General features: G+C 43.3%; 1 protein-coding gene across 3 annotated transcripts in view; it reads left to right on the top strand.

The window, feature by feature from the left end:
* The window catches only part of LOC137368688 (2'-5'-oligoadenylate synthase 1A-like), a 49,237-nt gene that overhangs the window by 17,833 nt on the left and 9,271 nt on the right, over positions 1-22,133 (top strand). For all 3 annotated transcript variants that reach the window (XM_068028840.1, XM_068028841.1, XM_068028842.1), the window contains exons 5-8: positions 6,234-6,424; positions 8,636-8,796; positions 9,707-9,831; positions 16,585-16,774. In XM_068028840.1, the coding sequence (XP_067884941.1) occupies positions 6,234-6,424; positions 8,636-8,796; positions 9,707-9,831; positions 16,585-16,774 (667 nt within the window). The remainder of the gene's footprint in view (positions 1-6,233; positions 6,425-8,635; positions 8,797-9,706; positions 9,832-16,584; positions 16,775-22,133) is intronic.

Consider the following 22,133-nt stretch of genomic DNA (forward strand, 5'->3'; position numbering starts at 1 on the left):
TGTTTTGAAGGGCTTTTTCAAGCGAAATGAGAAACATTTGTGACAGTTGTGGGTAAGAAATTCTGGTAGTGTTGATGGGCAGGCGGCCATTCTGCTTGGAGTGATGTAACTTCTTTGGTTTGAGTCTAACTCTGCTGCACACCAGGGAGTGGTCGGTGTCACTGGGGAAGCTGCGTGTGATTTGAACACTGTTTATGGAGGATTGCCTTGTGACAATGAGGTCCAGCTGGTGCTAACGACGTGATCCGGTTTCGTTTGAAAGATACAGAGGTACACAACTCCAGCAGTCTCTGTCCATTCACATTCATCCTTCCAATGCCATAGCGCCCAAGGCAGGAGGGCTATGAGTCATGGTCAGCCCCAACCCGGCAAGAACAAATGTTCAGTATTAGGAATGCTACTAATGATATTATGGAGCTCCTCGGAGAACTGGTCTTTAACTTCAGGTGGGGAGCAGAGTGTTGGAGCATTGATGCTAAGTAGGTGTACTGGACCAGAGGCGGTGAGCAGTCAGATGGACAGTATGCGTTCCGAGCCATTTGAGGGTGGCTCTATCATGCTGAGCAAAGAGTTTCTGATGGTGAAGCCCACTCCATGCTGTCTTGGTTCTTCTGGATCCCTACCCTGCCAATAGAAGATGTAGTCTTGCTCTCTTCGAGATCTGCTCGCAGAGAGGCGTGTCTCCTGAAGTGCTACAATGTCTACATTGAGTCTGCTGAGCTCGTTGTTAATGATGGCGGTCTTCCGAGAGTTGTTGATTTGTGTAAGCTCTTCCGACAGGCCAGGACACATAGTTCTGACGTTCCAGCTTGCAAAACGAAGGGCTGGAACCTTCTTTCCTTTTTTTGTCATGCTGTTTGGTGCAGTATTACAGTCCACTTGTCAGGCAATGACCCTGAGCTCCAAGCACCCATTGAAGCAGGTGGACTGTGGCGGGACAGAACTTTTCTGACCGGGGGCTGCCCAGTTTGAGGTGGGCGGTAGCTGTCCAGTGAGATGCGACGACCTCTCCCACTGACAAAGGCAACCCGTGGCACCCAATCTCTATGCCAATTCAGCTGGATTTAAAACCCGTAACTGTTGCCTTCCGTGTTGATTTGGTCACTGTGAGGCGACTATGGAGTGACCGCTCCATGCAGCATACTTGGGCGGAATGTATGGAGGTTGTGAGTTGCCCAAGCGTCAAAGCCCCCCTCTCGGCCTTCCTGGTGGGGTCCAAAGGAGTGCAGAGCATGTCGTTTGGCACCAGATTTGCTGCAGGAACTGCCAGAAACATGCCAAAGGTGATACTGACCGCCTAAGGGATTCCGCTCCGGATTTTCTGTTAGGGTTTTCTCCCTTAGCCTTAGTCTCTCCCAAAATGCCCACAATACAGTGGGGTTGTTAGCTCATATCCCTGAGCAGGGGCCCTAACAAGTAAACTGTGCAATTTCATGGAGGGTGTGCGAGGGGGGGCAGGGGGTGCGAGGCGGGGAGCGACTGCAGGGGGGGAGGCTGCGAAAGGGGGAGGGGGAGAAGGGGGCATGGAGGGGAGGGGTGGTCACAGAGGGGAGGGGAGAGTCTGGGCTTTTGAACCAGAGGGGTCATCACCTGACCATGTCCTGCTGTACCCATGCCCAGGCTCCTTTCCTTTCCTCTGGAACCAGGAGCCCAGCTCTCACGGCCTGAGTCAGTTTCTCACCTTCAAACTGAATGTGAAATTCTACCAGTCTTTCTGAGAGAATCCTTTACTATAACCCATTTATATTCACCCTGCAACATAAGAACATAAGAACTAGGAGCAGGAGTAGGCAATTCAGCCCCTCGAGCCTGCTCCGCCATTCAATGCGATCATGGCTGATCTCATCTCGGCCTCAACTCCACTTTCCTGCTCGTTCTCCATACCCCTTCAACCCATTACTAATTAAAAATCTGTCAATCTCCTTAAATTTACTCAATGGCCCGGCATTCACTGCACTCTGGGGTAGTGAATTCCAAAGACTCACGACCCTTTGAGAGAAGTAATTTCTCCTCATCTCTTTTTTAAATCTGCTACCCCTTATCCTAAAACTATGACCTCTCATTTCACATTGCCCCAGCAGAAGAAACATCCTCTCTACAGCTACTTTGTCAATCCCCTTAATCACACATACCTCAATTAGGTCTCCTCTCATTCTTCTAAACTCTAGAGAATAAAGGCCTAAACTGCTCAATCTCTCTTCATAAGACAAACCCCTCATCTCTGCAATCAATCTAGTGAACCTCCTCTGAACTGCCTCCAATGCAAATACATCCCTCCTCAAGTAAGGGGACCAAAACTGTACGTAATACTCCAAGTGCGGTTTCACTAATGCCTTGTACAGTTGCAGCAACACTTCCCTACTTTTATACTCTATTCTTTTAGCAATAAATGCCAAAATTCCATTTGCCTTCCTTATTACCTGCTGCACCTGCATACTAGTTTTCTGCGATTCATGCACGAGGACACCCAGATCCCTCTGCACCGAAGCACTCTGAAGTTTCTCACCATTTAGATAATAATTTGCCTTTCTATTCTTCCCACCAAAATGGATAACCTCACACTTATCCACGTTAAAATCCATCTGCCAAATTTTGGTCCATTCTCCTAACCTATCCGTATCCATTTGTAAATTTCTTATTTTTTTATTGCAACTTACTATCCCACCTATTTTAGTGTCATCTGCAAATTTGGCTATAGTACCTTCTATCCCTGCATCCAAGTCATTTATATAGATTGTAAATAGTTGGGGCCCAAGGACCGAACCCTGTGGCACCTCACTAGCTATATCTTGCCAACCAGAAAAGGACCCATTTATCCCGACTCTCTGTTTTCTGTTGGTTATCCAATCCTCTATCCAAGCTAATAAATTGCCCCTAACCCATGTGATCTTACCTTGTGTATTAACCTTTTGTGCGGCATCTTATCAAATACCATCTGGAAGTCCAGATATACTACATCTACAGGATCTCCATTATCCAATTTGCTTGTTACATCTTCGAAGAACTCTAGCAAATTAGTCAAACATGATCTACCCTTCATAAAACCATGCTGACACTGATGGATTGTGTTTTGACTTTCTAAATATCCTGTTATTACTTCCTTAAAAATGGATGCTAACAATTTCCCAACGACAAATGCTCCCAACAACAGCTTAAATTCCCCCTGCACTGCACAAGGTGCAGTCAGGCTCCCAATCAATGCCACTTTTAATAGGCCCCATCACTCTTCCTAGCTGTTTGGACTCTAGACAGTTGTGTGAAGGTGGCAACTCTGTACTGAGAGCCTTAGTCAGTGCCAATAATTACTTAGACTTTGAATGTCAAAACAGTCACTAAGGGAATGAAAAAGGGTGAATAGTTCATTGTTGTTTGCATAATTGGATGTGTTGCTCTATAAAAAAGATTTTTGTTGTTGGTTTTTATTGGCGAATGCTGGCCAAGGGGACATTGTGATGTGGAGCGTGAAAAGAATGTGATAGTGGTGAATGGTGCATCCATGTTGTGATGGGCAAGTTGTTGAAGTGGAAGCAGAGCCTCACAATTTACTCGCGCATAGTGCATCCACTTATACAGGGTCCAGGATGTACAATTTCTCGAATCATATAATGGCTGGCATCTCTTTCTAAGCTACAGCAGCCAATCAAATGCTGCACCATATTTTCCCCTGTCTCACCAGTCACCAGAAAGCTCCCCTTGTGGAGGGAATATCACTGAAAGCCTCCCAAAGTATTAAAAATTAAACTGACCCAAGAGAATGGAATTGAGGTCAGAGCAATGTCAAATCAACAAGCAAGAGTGCTGTTTTGTCACACTTCTGGCAATAACCCCCACCACTTCTTATAGGACAAAGGTTGAGGCTCTTAACTCCTTTTGATTTACAAATGTCATTTAGTTTCGTTTGGCATCTCCTACCTTTTTTGTAATGAATCCGACTGCACATCTGTTTGGAATTTGCAATGAAGTCATTTTTAAAAAGATAAAAAATTGCGTTAAGACCCAAGAAGACATTTGAAAAATAACCATTCAAGATATGGGAAATGGAAAAGTAGAAAGCTAAATTCTCCATCAGATTGAGTGCTGCAAGAGTAGATTATTATGCAAACCAGAAAGCTCAGTGAAAGAAGGAAAATAACTTTCTTTAAGATGTGTCATAGTAAAGGGTTAGAGAACTGGAGATAAGCACTGCAGTGGCTCAACAAGTGCAGCTGAACCACACAGGCCAGGAAGGACTCCTGTTCAATCCCTCAATCTGTGCTGAGTTGGCAGTATGGGATCTGGCCAAGTTTACTGCTTTTGATCACTTTTCACGAAACCCTGTTTGGAGTACGTGAGTGTATGCGTGTGTTCATGTGCACATACACGGTTGATAGGATCAGACTCAGTTGTCCAATACACTGAAGACATCACAGCCAAAGATCATACATGAGAAATGGCCACTTGGTGAGATCACGAAAGGCATTTGATGCCTGTGGAAATATAACCCCTTAATAGTCAAGGCCTTTGGGAGAAAAGAGCAGTAAAATTTGGCAGACAAAAAGCCCAGAAAGCTGAAGTATTTAATATCTTAACCAAACTGATGGGAAGGAACATAAAAACAAGTGATTCCTAGCCTTTTGCAAAGTGCAAGATTATATAAAATTGAGAAGGGGGAATCAAGTAGTTTATTCTTAAATTGCTACAAAATAGTCAAGAAAAGCAAAGTGCTATCATTTTCTTTTGGTTTTCTGTGTAAAGTTGAACATTTAAATTATCAATTTATTTTCAATATGGGTATGTTGTCAATTGGAAATGAATTGCAAAGATATAAGGGCCATTTTTCTAAGTTGGCACAAGCAGGAGTGAACCAGCTGGGCACATCCTTAAATTGTGGGCATGCTACCCATGATTCCCTGCCCATTAATGTAAAACAAAATCCCAAGAACTCACGGAATAAGTGAATGAAAAGCAGACTCTGAATGAAGCATAAGCAATGGTGACCAAAAGCTTTGTTGAAGAAATTACTTCTGAGGAAATTCGTACAGAGGGAGAGAAAGGGGAGTAAATTCCAGAGGATCGGACACAGGTGCCTGAAGGCCTTGCCATTACTGGTGAGATGAAAGGAAGGGAGATGCACAGGTGGTCGGAAGGAGAAGAATAAAGTGTTTGGGGATGGGAGTGGGGAGATATGGAGCTGGAAGATGTTGTGAAGTTAGGGTGGGGCTAGGCCAAGGAACAAGTTAGAGATGTAGATGAGGGCTTTAAATTTAAGATGGTGGACATCCAATGTACGTTAGCAAGGATAGGGTGATGGATGGGCAGGATCTGATATGGGACAGGATACATGCAGCAGAGTTTTGGGCAAGTTAAATTTTATGTGGGTGAAAGAAGGGAGGTCAGTAACGAGAGTGTTGCAGTAGTTGAGTCTGAACGTGACAAAGGCATGTACTATGGTTTCATTGACAATATGTAGCACAGAGGTAGGGGTGGGCCAGGAGATGTTAAGGAGCTGTAATTAGTCTTAATGATGGAGAGGATATGGGGTCTGAACCTCAGCTGAGATCAAACTGAGCATCAAATTGTGAACTGTTTCAACCAGAGACCTTGATTTGAGACTGAAGTTGATGGCTTCAGTCTTCCCACAGTTGAGCCCATGATTTTCTGATATGTACAAGATAGCACAACTCAGAAACTTACCCCCAAAGTAAGCGATCTAAACAGCGAATTTCAGTGTAGAAAACAACTTGTCATTCATTCCTGTTATATACTATTATTAACGCAAGCATGAAGCTTAAAAAAGTATAAAATATATCTGAATTTTCAGTATACTCTACCAAGTCAGTCCTGTCTCAAGTTTCACCCAGTTACAGCTGCATGTTTTGGAGACCTGAATACGTTTCTGTAAAATATTTTTGTTCAGTATTTTCACCTTTCCTTTTTAGTCTGATTAATATAAATAAATGGTGTATGGTGCATTCCAAACCAAGTATAACATTTATTAGCAGCAATAGTTGAGGGATTGAACTGTGCTAGTTCGTGAAAGGGCTAAGGTGTAGAACTTGATCTTTGATGCACACTGGAAGCTTTTGATGCATTCTGAAATGGGTAATCTAACAATATAAGGTTTTTTTTTGCTATTTTACGAATTTTAAATTGCCCAACCACATAAATAGCTTTCATTTGCCAATTATATAGGCGCTTTTAAAATTATGTAGCTTCTTCTGAAAAAAATGATTTTTTTGAATAAATTTTTATAGCAAGAATGTCAACAGCATTCTCCCCAGACAGTATATTGGATCATACAAGCCCACAGCTATTACAGAAATTTATGGAAACATACCTTCGACCAGAGATGGGATTCGTGAGAATGGCTTGTGCTGGAGAAGTAGAAAAACTTATTGACTTAATTCAAGAGTGCTGTCCCATAGCTGTGACCCGACTCATCAAGGTAATGGGTGCTATCTTCAAAAATGTTTTATTGGGGGGAAAGAAGAATGAGAAACATTGAACACCTAGCAGTTGGTCTGTAATTATTTTACGGAAATAGCACTGTTTTGCTTTCTGAGGACTCAATTGGCTTACCTTAGTTTCAAAAGATGTGGTTTGTCAATTTTAACTGAATTTTCAGCTGAGGATTGGAACGGTATATGGCAGGCCATTCTGGTGGAAATATGGTGAGGTTGGCACCCTCTCCCACTGCTTATGGATATTGCTACAGTTGAAATATATTGACCTACAATTTGATGAAGTTAAGGTAATAATTGCCTCTGTGGTTAAACTTAACTTACTTCATTGTGTGTGGGACTCTTGATAGAGATCACTTTGGATCCTGATACAGGACACTTTTGTCTGCTGCATGCTAATGTACCTTATGTTTTGGAGTCAGGTTGATAACCTTTCAGTGCCCTTGGTCAAGACAAAATGAAAGTTAAAAAAATTAGAGAGGAACATACATTCTTACCCCCTCGAAGTTCATATGCCTTTGGTACTCTTTGCTTTGCTATCGTGGGAGACACCCTCGTTTACTGTAGATTTGCTCTCCCTAGGTGAATATACCTGTTGGATGCAGGTTGTAACAAAGAAGATTCTCCAAATCGTGCTAATGAACTCTGGAAAACTGTAGCATACTGGGCTTTCTGAACCACATTATGGGTTTTTGGGAAACCTGAAAGTTTAAAGCTAAATTCTGGGATAACAACTTTATGAGAAAGCAATGGCTCTTCTCACTGACAGGCAACAGATGATTTGGGACCGTTAAGGTTATATTTGGATATTTGGATAATTTTGTTTCTGAAACCAGTCAAACAACTTGCAGAGATGGCCCTTACTAAAACATTGAAGCCAATTTTATGTCTGTAGTTGTGATTAAAATGCTTTTGCAAGTAAAAAGATTTTAAAAAAGGCCACAATTTCTGCTTTTGTAACAGAATTTGTAACAATTAACCATCCAGAATTTCTGGCATACCTTTTCAGAATTGATTGGCAGATTGAAAGTGATTCAATGACCTACTTAAACCTTTCTAACTGGCATTGAGCTTTGAATATGGAAAAGGGTTCACGAATGAAATTTATGATTTTTAAAGAATTCTCTTTTGTCCAGAGGTCAGACAGTTAGTCAGATAACAGGTTGAATTCAGTAATTCAGCTTCGTCAGTTCAGTCTGATAAGGCAGAGTCAACTTAATTAACAGCAGGAGGCAGAAGACAGTAAGTTAGTTAGAGGTTCCTCATAGAGTCAGGCACTCCAATGAAATCAGGCCTCAGAGCAAGCCAAAAGTGCCCAAGTCCAGTTATCGAAGTGAATTACAGCCAAAAAGGCGAGTATTAAGAGTTGAAGTTGTAAGCTTAATAGAGGTTTTGTATTCAACTGACAGAAGCAAAGTTCGTAAAATATACCACCACAGTATTTAATCTCAGGCCTCTGAGTATATGAGACATAGATATATTACTACAATAATCTTGATGGATAGCTGTGCCCGGAAGTGAAGATGAACCAGAAAGATGGCTATAGGCAGGGATGCACTGCAAGCCTTTAGTTAATCAACAGAAGGATAGGGTAACTGATGTTTGTGCCAGGAACAGTTTAAGTGCTCTGTTGATTTATAACCTTTACCTAAATTCCTAAGTCAAGATTTGTAAATTATTAGTCTTATAAAATAAATCATTAATGCAATATCCCTAATATATTTGAGTAAGTTCTTTAAATGGGTATGGCAAGAGTGAGTCAGAAGGTTGTTGCTTAAAGTCCCACTCCAGAGTCTTGAGCAGATAATCTAGGCTGACATATCTGTGCAGTACTGAGGGAGTGCTGCACTGTCAGAGGTGCGTCTTTCAGATGAGATATTAAACGGAGGCCCTGTCTGTCTTCTCAGGTGGTCATAAAGATCCCATGGCACTATTTGAAGGAGAGCAGGAGAGTCCTCCTCTTGTCCTAACCAATATTTATCCCTCAACCAGGAATTAAAATAAATAATCTGGTCATTTATTTCATTGCTGTGTGAAAATTGGCTGCCATGTTTCCTGTATTATAACCGTAACTACTGTTCATATATTCTTCAGTGGCTGTAAAGCACTTTGGGACCTACTGAGGTCATGAAAAGCACGATATAAATGCAAGTCTTTCTGTCCCTAATTGTAATTTTTGTAATATATCTTCACAGGGTGGCTCTTATTTCAAAGGTACAGACACCAGAAATTGGTCTGATATTGATGTGGTGATATTTAGCTCCTCATTTATGAGCCTTGATGACTGCAAGGAGAAGATATCATATGTGCTCTGTGGCCTGGAGAATAATTTGAAAAAATCTGTAATGACCAACAGGTTGGACAAAGGAATGTTTATAAAAAGTAAATGACTGTTATATGGGAAATTTGAAATAAAAATAGAAAATAATGGAAAATGCACAATAGATTTGACACATTTGCAAAGGAAAGGTAAGTTGATGTTTCAGGTGGGATCCTTCATCAGACAGATCAGTTAATCTCACTTTCTCTTTCTGCTAACTCGTCTGCTTGTATATCTGCAGTATTCCCTTATTTTTGGTAGTATTGTGTTGTTCAGGGTCTTCTCCACAACTCCTGTCATTATTTCACCACAATTTGCAGCTGATAGCCAGGTTTGTGGGTAGCTTCTTAGAAATCAGGCCTATCCTCTATGCATCATAATCTATGACTCACATTCAGCTCTGTCGGGCCTTAGTTAAGCGCTGATATAATGAGGGTCATGGTGCCACCAGAATTCTAAGAGCAGTCTATTGACATTCTAAAGGAGTGCATTAGGTTATTTGATAGATATGAGGAAGATCTGCAATACCTTCTGGCAATTCCACTACATTCAGCTCCTTTTGATATTGAAGCAGCCAATGCTAGTCTACAGACTGAAATACAGAGGAGCCTGACTTCAAGGCCATCTTCTTCCACTCTGATAGGACTATTCCTTTTGATGGCCTCTTTCCAAGTCCAAAAGAAGAGGCCCCTTCTTTCCATCTGCAGAAGAGTATGTCAATTTGACTTTCCAATTGAAAGGAAAATTTACCTCACAGTCTCTGAGGCAATCTTTTGCAAGCTTCTTCCCAAATCATTTCATTGGAGATGTGCACCCTTTCCCTGGGAACCTTTGTGTCAATAAAAAACTGTGCTAATTCTGGCTACATTGCATGAATACTTTGTGGAAGGCATAGGACTATTAGCCCATTATCTTAAATGATGATCCCAACTGTTTGCCATTTTAGGATATTGATGGAAAAGAAGGCTTCAGTTTCTCTTCGTTTTCAGTTCAAGTGTTTCAAAGATCTGCATATTCACCACTTTGATGTTCTGGTTTGCTATGATTTATTAGGATCCATCCCATCTCAAGGTTTGCGTTTTATTTTTCGCTGTATTATTTAGATCTGAGGACATAATGCATTTTGCTGTAGACAATGTATTAAAAGGAGTACATCTTTGTTCTCAATCTGTTAACTGGCTTGAATATTTTTTTCAATCACTGAAAAAAATATTCCATGATATATTTCATACTATGGCTTTCATACCCATAGTTCATACCCATACTCCAGATCCACAGCAATATGGTTGACTCTTAACTGCCCTCTGCAATGGCCTAGCAAGCCACTCAGTTGTACCAAACCACTACAACAAAGGACAATAAAAAAACAAAACCTGTCGGACCTGCTGGCATTAACCTAGGCATTGGATTTGGATACAGCCAGGACCACTCAGCTCCAGACTTCATTACAGCCTTGATCCAAACGTGAACCAAAGAGCTAAATTCCAGAGGTGAAGTGCGAGTTACTGCCTTTACAAGTTTTGAGCTCTTATATCTGTTCTGAATCTATCTTATTTAGCATGATGGTAGTGCCGCACAATACAATGGAGCATGTCCTCACTGTGAAGATGGAACTTCATGTCCACAAGGACTGTGCAGTGGCTACTCCTACTGATACTGTCATAGATAGATGTATCTCTGACAGGCAGATTGGTGAGGACAAGGTCACCTAGGTTTTTCTCTCATGTTGGTTCCCTCACCACCTGCTGCAGGCCCAGTCTGGCAGATATGTCCTTCTGGTCTTGGCCAGCTCTGTCAGTAGTGGTGCTACTGAGCCACTCTTGGCAAGGAACATTGAAGTCCCCCACCCAGAATACATTCTGCGCCCTTGCTACCTTCAGTGCTTCCTGGTAATAATCAGCAGGAGGTTTCCTTTAATATAAAAGCAAAATACTGCAGATGCTGGAAATCTGAAATAAAAACAAGAAATGCTGGAGCCACTCAGCAGGTCTGGCAGCATCTGTGGAAAGAGAAGCAGAGTTAACGTTTCGGGTCAGTGACCCTTTTTCGGACCCTTCTTCCGAAGAAGGGTCACTGACCCGAAACGTTAACTCTGCTTCTCTTTCCACAGATGCTGCCAGACCTGCTGGGTGGTTCCAGCATTTCTTGTTTCCTTTAATATGTTTGACGTGATGCCATGAGACTGAATGGGGCCCAGAGTCAACGTTGAGGATTTTCAGAGCCACTTCCTCCCAACTGTGCTGCCACCTCTGGTGTGTCTGTCCTGTCAGTGGGACAGGACATATCCAGGTCTGATGATGGATAAGTCTGACATGTTGGTTGAAAGGTATGTTTCTGTGAGTGTGTCTATGTCACAGACAGCTTGACTAGTCTGTGGAACAGCTCTCCCAATTTTGTCACAAGTCCCCGCGTTAGTGAGGAAGACTTTGCAGTGTCATAGAGTTATACAGCACAGAAACAGGCCCTTCGGCCTATAGATACATAGAAAATAGACGCAGGAGTAGGCCAATCAGCCCTTTGAGTCTGCTCTGCCATTCATGATTATGATCATGGCTGATCATCCAACGCAGTAACCTGTTCCCGCTTTTGGCCCATACCCTTTGATCCCTTTAGACCCAAGAGCTATATCTAACTCCTTCTTGAAAACATACAATGTTTTGGCCTCAATGCTTTCTGTGGTCGCGAATTCCACGGGCTCACCACTCTCTGGGTGAAGAAATTTCTCCCATCTCAATCCTGAAAGGTTTACCCCATATCCTTAGACTATGACCCCTGGTTCTGGACTCCCCCACCATCAGGAACATCCTTCCTTCATCTATCCTGTCAAGTCCTGTTAGAATTTTATAGGTTTCTATGAGATCCCCCCTCACTCTTCTGAACTTCAGCGAATATAATCTTAACCGACTCAATCTCTCCTCATATGTCAGTTCCGCCATCCCAGGAATCAGTCTGGTAAACCTTCGCTGCACTCCCTCTATAGCAAGAACATCCTTCCTCAGATAAGGAGACCAAAACTACACACAATATTCCAGGTGTGTCCTCACCAAGGCCCTGTATAATTGCAGCAAGACATCCCTGCTTCTGTACTCGAATCCTCTCGCAATGAAGGCCAACATACCATTTACCTATCGTGTCTGTGCCGGCCATCAAGCACCTACCTATTTTAATCCCATTTTCCAGCACTTGACCCGTAGCCTTGTATGCTATGGCGTTTCAAGTGCTCATCTAAATACTTTTTAAATGTTGTGAGGGTTCCTGCCTCTACCACCTCTTCAGGCAGTGCGTTCCAGATTCCAACCACCCTCTGGGTGTAAAAAGTTTTCCTCAAATCCACTCTAAACCTCCTGCCCCTTAACTTAAATCTATGCCCCCTGGTTATTGACCCCTCCACTAAGGAAAAAAGTTTCTTCCGATCTAACCTATCAATGCCCCTCATAATTTTATATATCGCAATCATGTCCCCCTCAGCCTTCTCTGCTCCAAGGAAAACAACCCTAGCCTTTTCAGTCGCTCTTCATAGCTGAAACACTCCAGCCCAGGCAACATCCTGGTGAATCGCCTCTGCACCCTCTCCAGTGCAATCACATCCTTCCTATAGTTTAGTTTTAGTTTAGTTTAGAGATACAGCACTGAAACAGGCCCTTCGGCCCACCGAGTCTGTGCCGACCATCAACCACCCATTTATACAAATCCTACACTAATCCCATATTCCTACCGCATCCCCACCTGTCCCTATATTTCCCTACCACCTACCTATACTAGGGGCAATTGCTAATGGCCAATGTACCTATCAACCTACAAGTCTTTGGCATGTGGGAGGAAACCGGAGCACCCAGAGGAAACCCACGCAAACACAGGGAGAACTTGCAAACTCCACACAGGCAGTACCCAGAATTGAACCCGGGTCACTGGAGCTGTGAGGCTGCGGTGCTAACCGCTGCGCCACTGTGCCGCCCAGAACTGTACACAGTACTCCAGCTTTGGCCTAACTAGTGTTTTATACAGCTCCATCATAACCTCCCTGCTCTTATATTCTATGCCTCGGCTAATAAAGGCAAGTATCCCATATGCCTTCCTAACCACCTTATCTACCTGTGCTGCTGCCTTCAGTGATCTATGGACAAGTACACCAAGGTCCCTCTGACCCTCTGTACTTCCTCGTGTCCTACCATCCATTGTATATTCTCTTGCCTTGTTAGTCCTCCCAAAATGCATCACCTCACACTTCTCAGGATTAAATTCCATTTGCCACTGCTCCTCTCATTTTACCAGTCTATCTATATCGTCTGGTAATGTAAGGCTTTCCTCCTCACCATTTACAACACCACCAATTTACGTGTCATCTGCGAACTTACTGATCATACCTCCTATATTTAAGTCTAATTAATGTACACTACAAACAACAAGGGTCCGAGCACCGGTTCCTGCGGTACACTACTGGTCACAGGCTTCCACTCGCAGAAACAACCCTCGACCATCAGCCTCTGCCTCCTGCCACTAAGCCAATTCTGGATCCAATTTGCCAAATTGCCCTCGATCCCATGGGCTCTTACCTTCTTAATCAATCTCCCATGCGGGACCTTATCAAAAGCCTTACTGAGTCCATGTAGACTGCATCAACTGCTTTACCCTCATCTACACATCCAGTCACCTCCTCGAAAAATTCAATCAAGTTAGTTAGACACGATGTCCCCTTGACAAAGCCAAGCTGACTATCCCTGATTAATCCCTGCCTCTCCAAGTAGAGAGTAATCCTGTCCCTCAGAATTTTTTCCAATAGTTTCCCAACCACTGATGTTAGACTCACCGGCCTGTAATTACCTGGTTTATCTTTGCTACCTTTCTTGAATAATGGTACCACATTCGCTGTCCTCCAGTCCTCTGGCACCTCTCCTGTGGCCAGACAGGATTTGAAAATTTGTGTCAGAGCCCCTGCTATCTCCTCCCTTGCCTCACATAACAGCCTGGGATACATCTCATCTGGGCCTGGGGATTTATCCACTTTAAGCCCGCTAAAACAGCTAATACTTCCTCCCTTTCAATACTACTATGTTCAAGTATATGACAATCCCCCTCTGTAATCTCTACACCTACATTGTCCTTCTCCATAGTGAACACAGATGAAAAGTAATCATTTGAAACCTCATCTATGTCCTCCGGCCCCACGCACAGATTGCCACTTTGGTGCCTCATGGGCCTTGCTCTTTCCCTGCTTATCCTATTGCCATTAATATACTTATAAAATGCCGTAGGATTTTACCTTATCTTGCCTGCCAGTGTTTTTTCATATCCCCTCTTCGCTCTCCTAATTACTTTTTTAATTACCCCCACCCTCCACCCCCCCACCCCCGCCCGCCACCACACTTTCTATACTCCTCTAGTGCCTCTGCTGTTTTCAGCACTCTGAATCTGCCATACGCCTCCTTTTTTTTCCTGATCCAATCCTCTATATCCCTTGACATCCAGGGTCCCTGGATTTGTTGGTCCTACCCTTCACCTTAACGGGTACATGTTGGCTCTGACCCATCACTATTTCCTTTTTGAATGATTCCCACTGGTCTGATGTAGACTTTCCTACAAGTAGCTGCTCCCAGTCCACTTTGGCCAGATCCCGTTTTATCATACGGAAATCGGCCTTCCCCCAATTCTGTACCTTTATTTCCAGTCCGTCTTTGTCCTTTTCCATAACTATCTTAAATCTTAGAGTTATGGTCACTATCACCCGAAATGCTCCCCCACTGACACTTCTACCACTTGACCGGCTTCATTCCCTCGGATTAGGTCCAGTACTGCCCCTTCTCTTATAGGACTTTCTACGTAGTGCTCAAAAAGCTCTCCTGTATGCGTTTTAAGAATTCTGCCCCCTTTAAGCCTTTTGCACTAAGACTATCCCAGTTGATATTGGAGAAGTTGAAATCCCCGACTATTATTACCCTATTACTTTTACACCTCTCTGAGATTTGCCTCCATATCTGCTCCTCTATCTCTCCCTGACTGTTTGGAGGCCTGTAGTACACTCCCAGCCAAGTGATTGCCCCCTTTTTGTTTTTAAGTTCTACCCATATGGCCTCATTTGAGAAACCTTCCAAGATAAGGTACTGCCTGTGTGGAGTTTGCAAGTTCTCCCTGTGTCTGCGTGGGTTTTCTCCGGGTGCTCCGGTTTCCTCCCACAAGCCAAAAGACTTGCAGGTTGATAGGTAAATTGGCCATTATAAATTGTCACTAGTATAGGTAGGTGGTAGGGAAATATAGGGACAGGTGGGGATGCTTGGTAGGAATATGGGATTAGTGTAGGATTAGTATAAATGGGTGGTTGATGTTCGGCACAGACTCGGTGGGCCGAAGGGCCTGTTTCAGTGCTGAATCTCTAATCTAAAAAAAAAAATATCATCCCTCCTTACTGCAGTAATTGACTCTTTGATCAACAGTGCAATACCACCACCTCTTTTATCCCCTCCCCTGTCGCGACTGAAGATTCTATACCCTGGAATATTGAGCTGCCAGTCCTGTCCCTCCCTCAACCATGTCTCTGTGATAGTAATAATATCATAATCCCATGTGTTAATCAATGCCCTCAGTTCATCTGCCTTACTAGTAAGACTCCTTGCATTAAAATAGATGCAATCCAGCCTTGCATTTTTCACTTGTGCCTTAACAGGGTGATATTTGCTCTGCCTTCCAGAATCACTCTGTTTCTGTTCTATATTTGACTGTGCATCACCCCCTACTGTACCTCCACTCTGTATCCCATCCCCCTGCCAAATTAGTTTAATCCACCCCCAACAGCACTAGCAAACCTCCCAGCAAGGATGTTGGTCCCATTCCGGTTCAGGTACAACCCGTCCAACTTGTATAGGTCCCACCTTTGCCAGAAACAGTCCCAGTGTTCCAGGAAACTATAGCCCTCCCTCCTGCACCATCTCCTCAGCCACCTATTCATCTGCTCTATCCTCCTATTCCTATACTCACTAGCACATGGCAACGGGAGTAATCCAGAGATTACAACCTTTGAGGTCCTGCTTTTTAATCTGCTACCTAGCTCCCTAAATTCTTGTTGCAGGACTTCATCCCTCTTTCTGCCTATGTCGTTGGTACCAATGTGTACCACAACCTCTGACTGTTCACCCTGGGTTGGATGTGCCTTTGTCATGTCTGGTGCCATGATCGTCCATCGAGTTTTATTCCTATTAGACTTTTTTTTAGCAGCTGGATACAACTGATTGGCTTGCCAGGCCATTTCAGAGGGCAGTTAAGAGTCAACCACATTATTGTGGGTCTGACTGGGTAAGGATGGCAGACTTCTTTCTCTGAAGGACATTAGTGAACCAGATGAGTTTTTAACATCATGGTCATCATTGCTGAGACTGGCTTTTTATTCTATATTTATTTAATTAACTGAATTTAAATTGCCAGCTGCCGTGGTGGGAGTTGAACTCATATCTCCAGATCATTAGTGCAGTTCTCTGGATTGCTAGTCTAACAACATAACCACTATGTTTTCGTACCTGTATATGAAAGATCCCATTGCACTAATTATAAAAGGGCAGGATTTCTCATAGTATTCTGTCCAGCACTTTTCTCTCAAGTGGCCCCCCAAAAAGATTGCTTGTTCACCTGCTGTCTGTGGATATTGTATGCATTATAGCCGCTGTGTTTGTCTTTGCATTAAAAACAATTGCTGCACTAAAGAGTAAATCATTGCACAACTCTTTGAGATGTTTCTAACAGATGTTGATAAGGTACTATATAATTACAATTGTTACTTTACTGATTTTGTTTTTATTACAATGACTTCTTCAAGTGGGAATTTTTTTTATTGTACAGATGTTAAAAGAAGCTTGTATCGACATTTATACAATTGTGGGGATGATATAAAAATCCAGCTTTATTCAATCTCTCTGCTGCAATATCAGGTGGATTTTGTGAAGGTATCTACTGTTGGTGTAAAGGATCTGATTCGCCTGGTTAAACATTGGTTTAAGACCTCGCTTGCTAAGCCCACTGAAGCCAATAGGTTTGTATATATTTATACGAGATTTTTTCTGCTTATATTGTAACGTTTAATAAAAGTATAATGTGACTTTTTGTTCTTCAAAAAGTGGTGTGGGAAAGAGGGGTTCCATTTCATGGGGCATTGGCATCAGTTTTGGAACCAGGGGGGATCTGTACCGATGGGACGGTCTCCAACTGAACCGATCTGGAACCAGTGTTCTAGCGAAACGGATAAATAGGGTGGTCTCTAGGACTTTAAACTAGTGACTCGGGGGGAAGGGAAAAGGAAAACGACAGGGAGTATGATGGTAAATAAAAAGGTAAGCAGCAGGTTAACATGTGTGCAGGAGGGTTTAAGTTCAAGGCAGACTATGAAAGAAGCAGAAAGGAAGGATAACTCAGGAGTTATTATTAGAGATGTTGGAAATCATGAGGGTAAGAAAGCTAGCATAAAGGCACTTTACCTGAATGCTCGTAGCATTCGTAACAAGGTTGATGAGTTAACGGCACAAATCATTGCGAATGAATATGATTTGGTAGCCATTACGGAGACATGGTTACAGGTTGGTCACGACTGGGAGTTAAATATCCAGGGGTACCAGACTATTCGGAAGGACAGACAGGAAGGTAAGGGAGGTGGTGTAGCTCTGATATTCAAAGATGACATCAGGGCGGTGCTGAGAGATGATATAGGTTCTATGGAGAATGAGGTTGAATCAATTTGGGTGGAAATTAGAAACTCTAAGAAGAAGAAGTCATTGATAGGCATAGTCTATAGGCCACCAAATAATAACATCACATTGGGGCGGGCAATAAACAAAGAAATAACTAATGCCTGTAAAAATGGTACGGCAATTATCATGGGGGATTTTAATCTGCATGTAGATTGGTCGAACCAGCTCAGTCAGGGTAGCCTTGAGGAGGAGTTCGTTGAGTATATCCGTGATAGTTTTCTTGAACAGTATGTAATGGGACCGACGAGGGAGCAAGCTATCCTAGATCTAGTCCTGTGTAATGAAACAGGAATAATTAATGACCTCATAGTTAGGGATCCTCTTGGAAGGAGTGATCACAGTATGGTCGAATTTAGAATACAGATGGAGAGTGTGAAGATAAAATCCAATACCAGGGTCCTGCGCTTGAACAATAGAATGAGGGAGGACTTGGCTAAAGTAGACTGGAAACAAAGATTTTATGGTGGGACAGTTGACGAGCAGTGGAGGACTTTCAAAGCAATTTTTCAAAGTGCTCAGCAAAAGTATATTCCAGTGAAAAGGAAGGACTGGAAGAAAAGGGGTAATCTGCCATGGGTGTCTAAGGAAATAAGGGAGGCTATCAAATTGAAAGAGAAGGCATACAAAGTGGCCAAAAAACAGCATGAAACTAGAAGATTGGAAAAACTTTAAAGGTCAACAGAAAGCCACAAAAAGAGCTATAAAGAAAAGTAAGATAGAACATGAGAAAATCTAGCACAGAATATAAAGACAGATAGCAAAAGTTTCTATAAATATATAAAACGAAAAAGAGTGGCTAAAGTAAACGTTGGTCCTTTAGAGGACGAGAAGGAGAATTTAGTTTTGGGATATGATGAAATGGCCGAGGCATTGAACAGGTATTTTGTATCGGTCTTCACAGTGGAGGACACTAATAACATGCCAGTAATTGACAAAGAGACGAACGTAGGTGAGAACCTGGAAACAATCATTATTACGGAAGAGGTAGTGTTGGGCAAGCTAATGGAGCTAAGGATTGATAAGTCTCCTGGCCCTGATGGAATGCATCCCAGGGTACTAAAATAGATGGCGGGAGAAATAGCAGGTGCACTGGCGGTAATTTTCCAAAATTCGCTGGACTCTGGGGTAGTCCCAGCAGATTGGAAAACAGCAGATGTGACGCCACTGTTTAAAAAGGGAGGTAGACAAAAGATGGGGAATTATAGACCGGTTAGCTTAACCTCTGTAGTGGGGAAGATGCTTGAGTCTATTATCAAGGAAGAAATAGCAGGGCATCTCGATAGAAATTGTCCCGTTGGACAGACGCAGCATGGGTTCATGAAGGGCAGGTCATGCTTGACAAATCTTTTGGAATTCTATGATGACATTACGAGCAAGGTGGACAATGGGGACCCAGTGGATGTGGTGTACCTAGATGTCCAAAAGGCCTTCGACAAGGTGCCACACAAGAGGCTGCTGCATAAGATAAGGATGCATGGCGTTAGGGGTAAAGTATTAGCATGGATAGAGGATTGGTTGACTAACAGGAAGCAGAGAGTGGGGATAAATGAGTGCTATTCTGGTTGGCAATCAGTCACCGGTGGTGTGCCTCAGGGATCGGTGTTGGGACCACAATTATTGACAATTTATATAGATGATTTGGAGTTGGGGACCATGTGTAGGTTGTCAAAGTTTGCAGATGACACTAAGATGAGTGGCAGAGCAAAGTGTGCAGATGACTGTGAAACTTTGCAGAGGAACATAGATACATTGAGTGAGTGGGCAAAGGTCTGGCAGATGGAATACAATGTTAATAAATGTGAAGTCATTCATTTCGGTAGGAGTAACAGTAAAAAGGATTATTATTTGAATGGTAAAAAGTTGCAGCATGCTGCTATGCAGAGGGACCTGGGTGTCCTTGTGTATGAATCGCAGAAGGTTGGTCTGCAGGTACAGCAAGTAATTAGGAAGGCAAATGGAATTTTGTCCTTCATTGCTAAAGGGATTGAGTTTAAAAGCAGAGAGGTTATGTTGCAGCTGTATAAGGTACTGGTGAGGCCGCACCTGGAGTACTGTGTGCAGTTTTGGTCTCCTTACTTGAGAAAGGATAGACTGGCACTGGAGAGGGTGCAGAGGAGGTTCACTAGGTTGATTCCAGGGTTGAGGGGGTTGGCTTATGAGGAGAGACTGAGTAGATTGGGATTATATTCATTGGAATTCAGAAGAATGAGGGGGGATCTTATAGAAACATATAAAATTATGAAGGGAATAGATAAGATACAAGTAGAGAGGATGTTTCCACTGGCAGGTGAAGCTGGGACAAGAGGGCATCGCCTCAAGATTAGAGGGAGCAGATTTAGGACTGAATTAAGAAGGAACTTCTTCACCCAGAGGGTTGTTAATCTATGGAATTCCTTGCCCAGTGAAGTAGTTGACGCTTCTTCAGTAACCGTTTTTAAAGCTAAGGTAGATATCTTTTTGAACAATAAAGGAATTAAGGGATACGGTGAGAGCGCGGGTAAGTGGATCTGAGTCCACGAAAAAATCAGCCATGATCTTATTGAATGGCGGAGCAGGCTCGAGGGGCCGGACGGCCTACTCCTGCTCCTAGTTCTTATGATCTTATTATCTTCATTTATGGGATGTGGATGTTGCTGGTTTGGCCAGCATTTATTGCCCATCCCTAATTGCTCTTGAGAGGCCCGCCTTCTTGAACTGCTGCAGTCCATGTGGGGTAGGTACACCCACAGTGCTGTGAGGAAGGGAGTGCCAGGATTTTGTCCCAGCGACAATGAAGGAACAGCAATATAGTTCCAAGTCAGGATGGTGTGTGACTTGGTGGGAAACTTGCAGGTGGTGGTGTTTTCAGGCATCTGCTGCCCTTGTCCTTCTAGGTGGTGGTGCTTGCGGGTTTGGAAGATGCTGTCTAAGGAGCCTTGGTGCGTTGCTGCAGTGCATCTTGTAGATGGTACACACTGCTGCCACTGTGTCTAGGTGGTGGAGGGAGTGAATGTTTGTGGATGGGCTGCCAATCAAGTGAGCTCCTTTATCCTGGATGGTGTTGAGCTTCTTGAGTCTTGTTGGAGTTGCATCCATCCAGGCAAGTGGTGAGTATTCCATCACACTCCTGACTTGTGCCTTGTAGATGGTGGATGGGCTTTGAGGAATCAGGAGGTGAGTTACTCGCCACAGGATTCCTAGCCTCTGACCTGCTCTTGTAGCCACAGTATTAATGTGGCTGGTCCAGTTAGGTTTCTGGTCAATGGTAACCCCCAGGATGTTGATTTTAGCTTTAGAAAATTGATATTAATCTGTCTGGTTTAAAAAGATGTCATACTTATTGCATATCATGTGAATGTTGATTGTACTGAGTCAGAATCCTCTCTCTACCGCATCAGCAGAGGCATTAACCTACTAAAAATAAGTGATTTAATGTGACCATTTGTTGAAAGATCTCACATTTACATACAAGAACTTGCATTTATATAGCACCTTTAACAAAGAAAAACATCCCAGTGTCCTTCACAGGAGTGTTTTCTAACAAAATTTGACACCAAACTACACAAGGAGGTATTAGGTCAGATGACCAAAAGCTTGGTTTAAGTGGTAGGTTCTAAGGAATGTCTTAAAGGAAGTAAGAGAGGCAGAGAGGTTTAAGGAGGGAATTCCAGAGCATAGGGCCTTGGCAGCTGAAGGCATGGCCGCTATTGGTAGAGCGATTAAAATTGGGAGTACTCAAGAGGCCAGAATTGGAGGAGCGCAGATATATAGGGTTAGACAATGTTACGGGGTGGAAATAAGCAACGTAATGTTGGTGTGGAAATGCAGTCTTAATGCCTTTCACAACCTCAAATGTCTCAAAAGCTTCATTACTAATGAAATACTTTTGAAGGCTATTCATTGTTGTAATGTAAAAATATTGCAGAGAACAATCTGAAATGAGCAAATTAAGCATTTGCATAAGAATATGGCCAACAGTAATTTCCACCCTACGGCTAAGATTCTGGTAGTTCAGTATTTTTGATGTTCTAGTATTATGGGGTTGAATTTTATGAAGGTGGCCAGGGTCCCGACAGCAGGCCAGTAAAGCAAGAGGAACCCTGTATTGGCCGTTTGGGGAACCCTTCCAGCTGCATTTTATAATGCTCAGGCAGTTAACCTCCCGGCACTGGTGTCCCCATCCCTTTAAGGATGGGATTCTGCCTCCAAGAGCTGCCAACCAATCAAAGGGCCAGCAGCTCAGCAGTTTCAGCAGCGCCACTGGGAGTGGTGGCCACTGCTGGTACTGCAGTTAGACCTGGGATCAGGAGCAGCGCTGGTGGCCTGGAGTGAAGGTGAGTGGAGCAACCTCACGGGGTAAGTCAGGCAGGCCCCGGTGAGGTGGTGTGGTTGTTGAGTACTAGGAAGGGAGTGTTGGTGCAAGGGCAGCCTTTGCTGCCGAGGGCCCACTCTGGGTCCCCAATTGCCCATGCAGGAAGGCCCCCCAGCCCACAGGGAGCTCACTTGGTGTTATTGGGCAACCTCCCCACATGGCGGGGGTCCCACCAGGTACTGGTAAAATAGAAAAGGCAGGAAGAAGAGGCCCTTAAGTGACCATTAATTGGCCACTAAAGGGCCTCCAATGGCTTTCCCCGCCCCTGACAAAATTGAATGGCATCGAGAGGATGA

Source organism: Heterodontus francisci, chromosome 4 (genome assembly GCF_036365525.1).
Source record: "Heterodontus francisci isolate sHetFra1 chromosome 4, sHetFra1.hap1, whole genome shotgun sequence".
NCBI lineage: Eukaryota > Metazoa > Chordata > Chondrichthyes > Heterodontiformes > Heterodontidae > Heterodontus > Heterodontus francisci.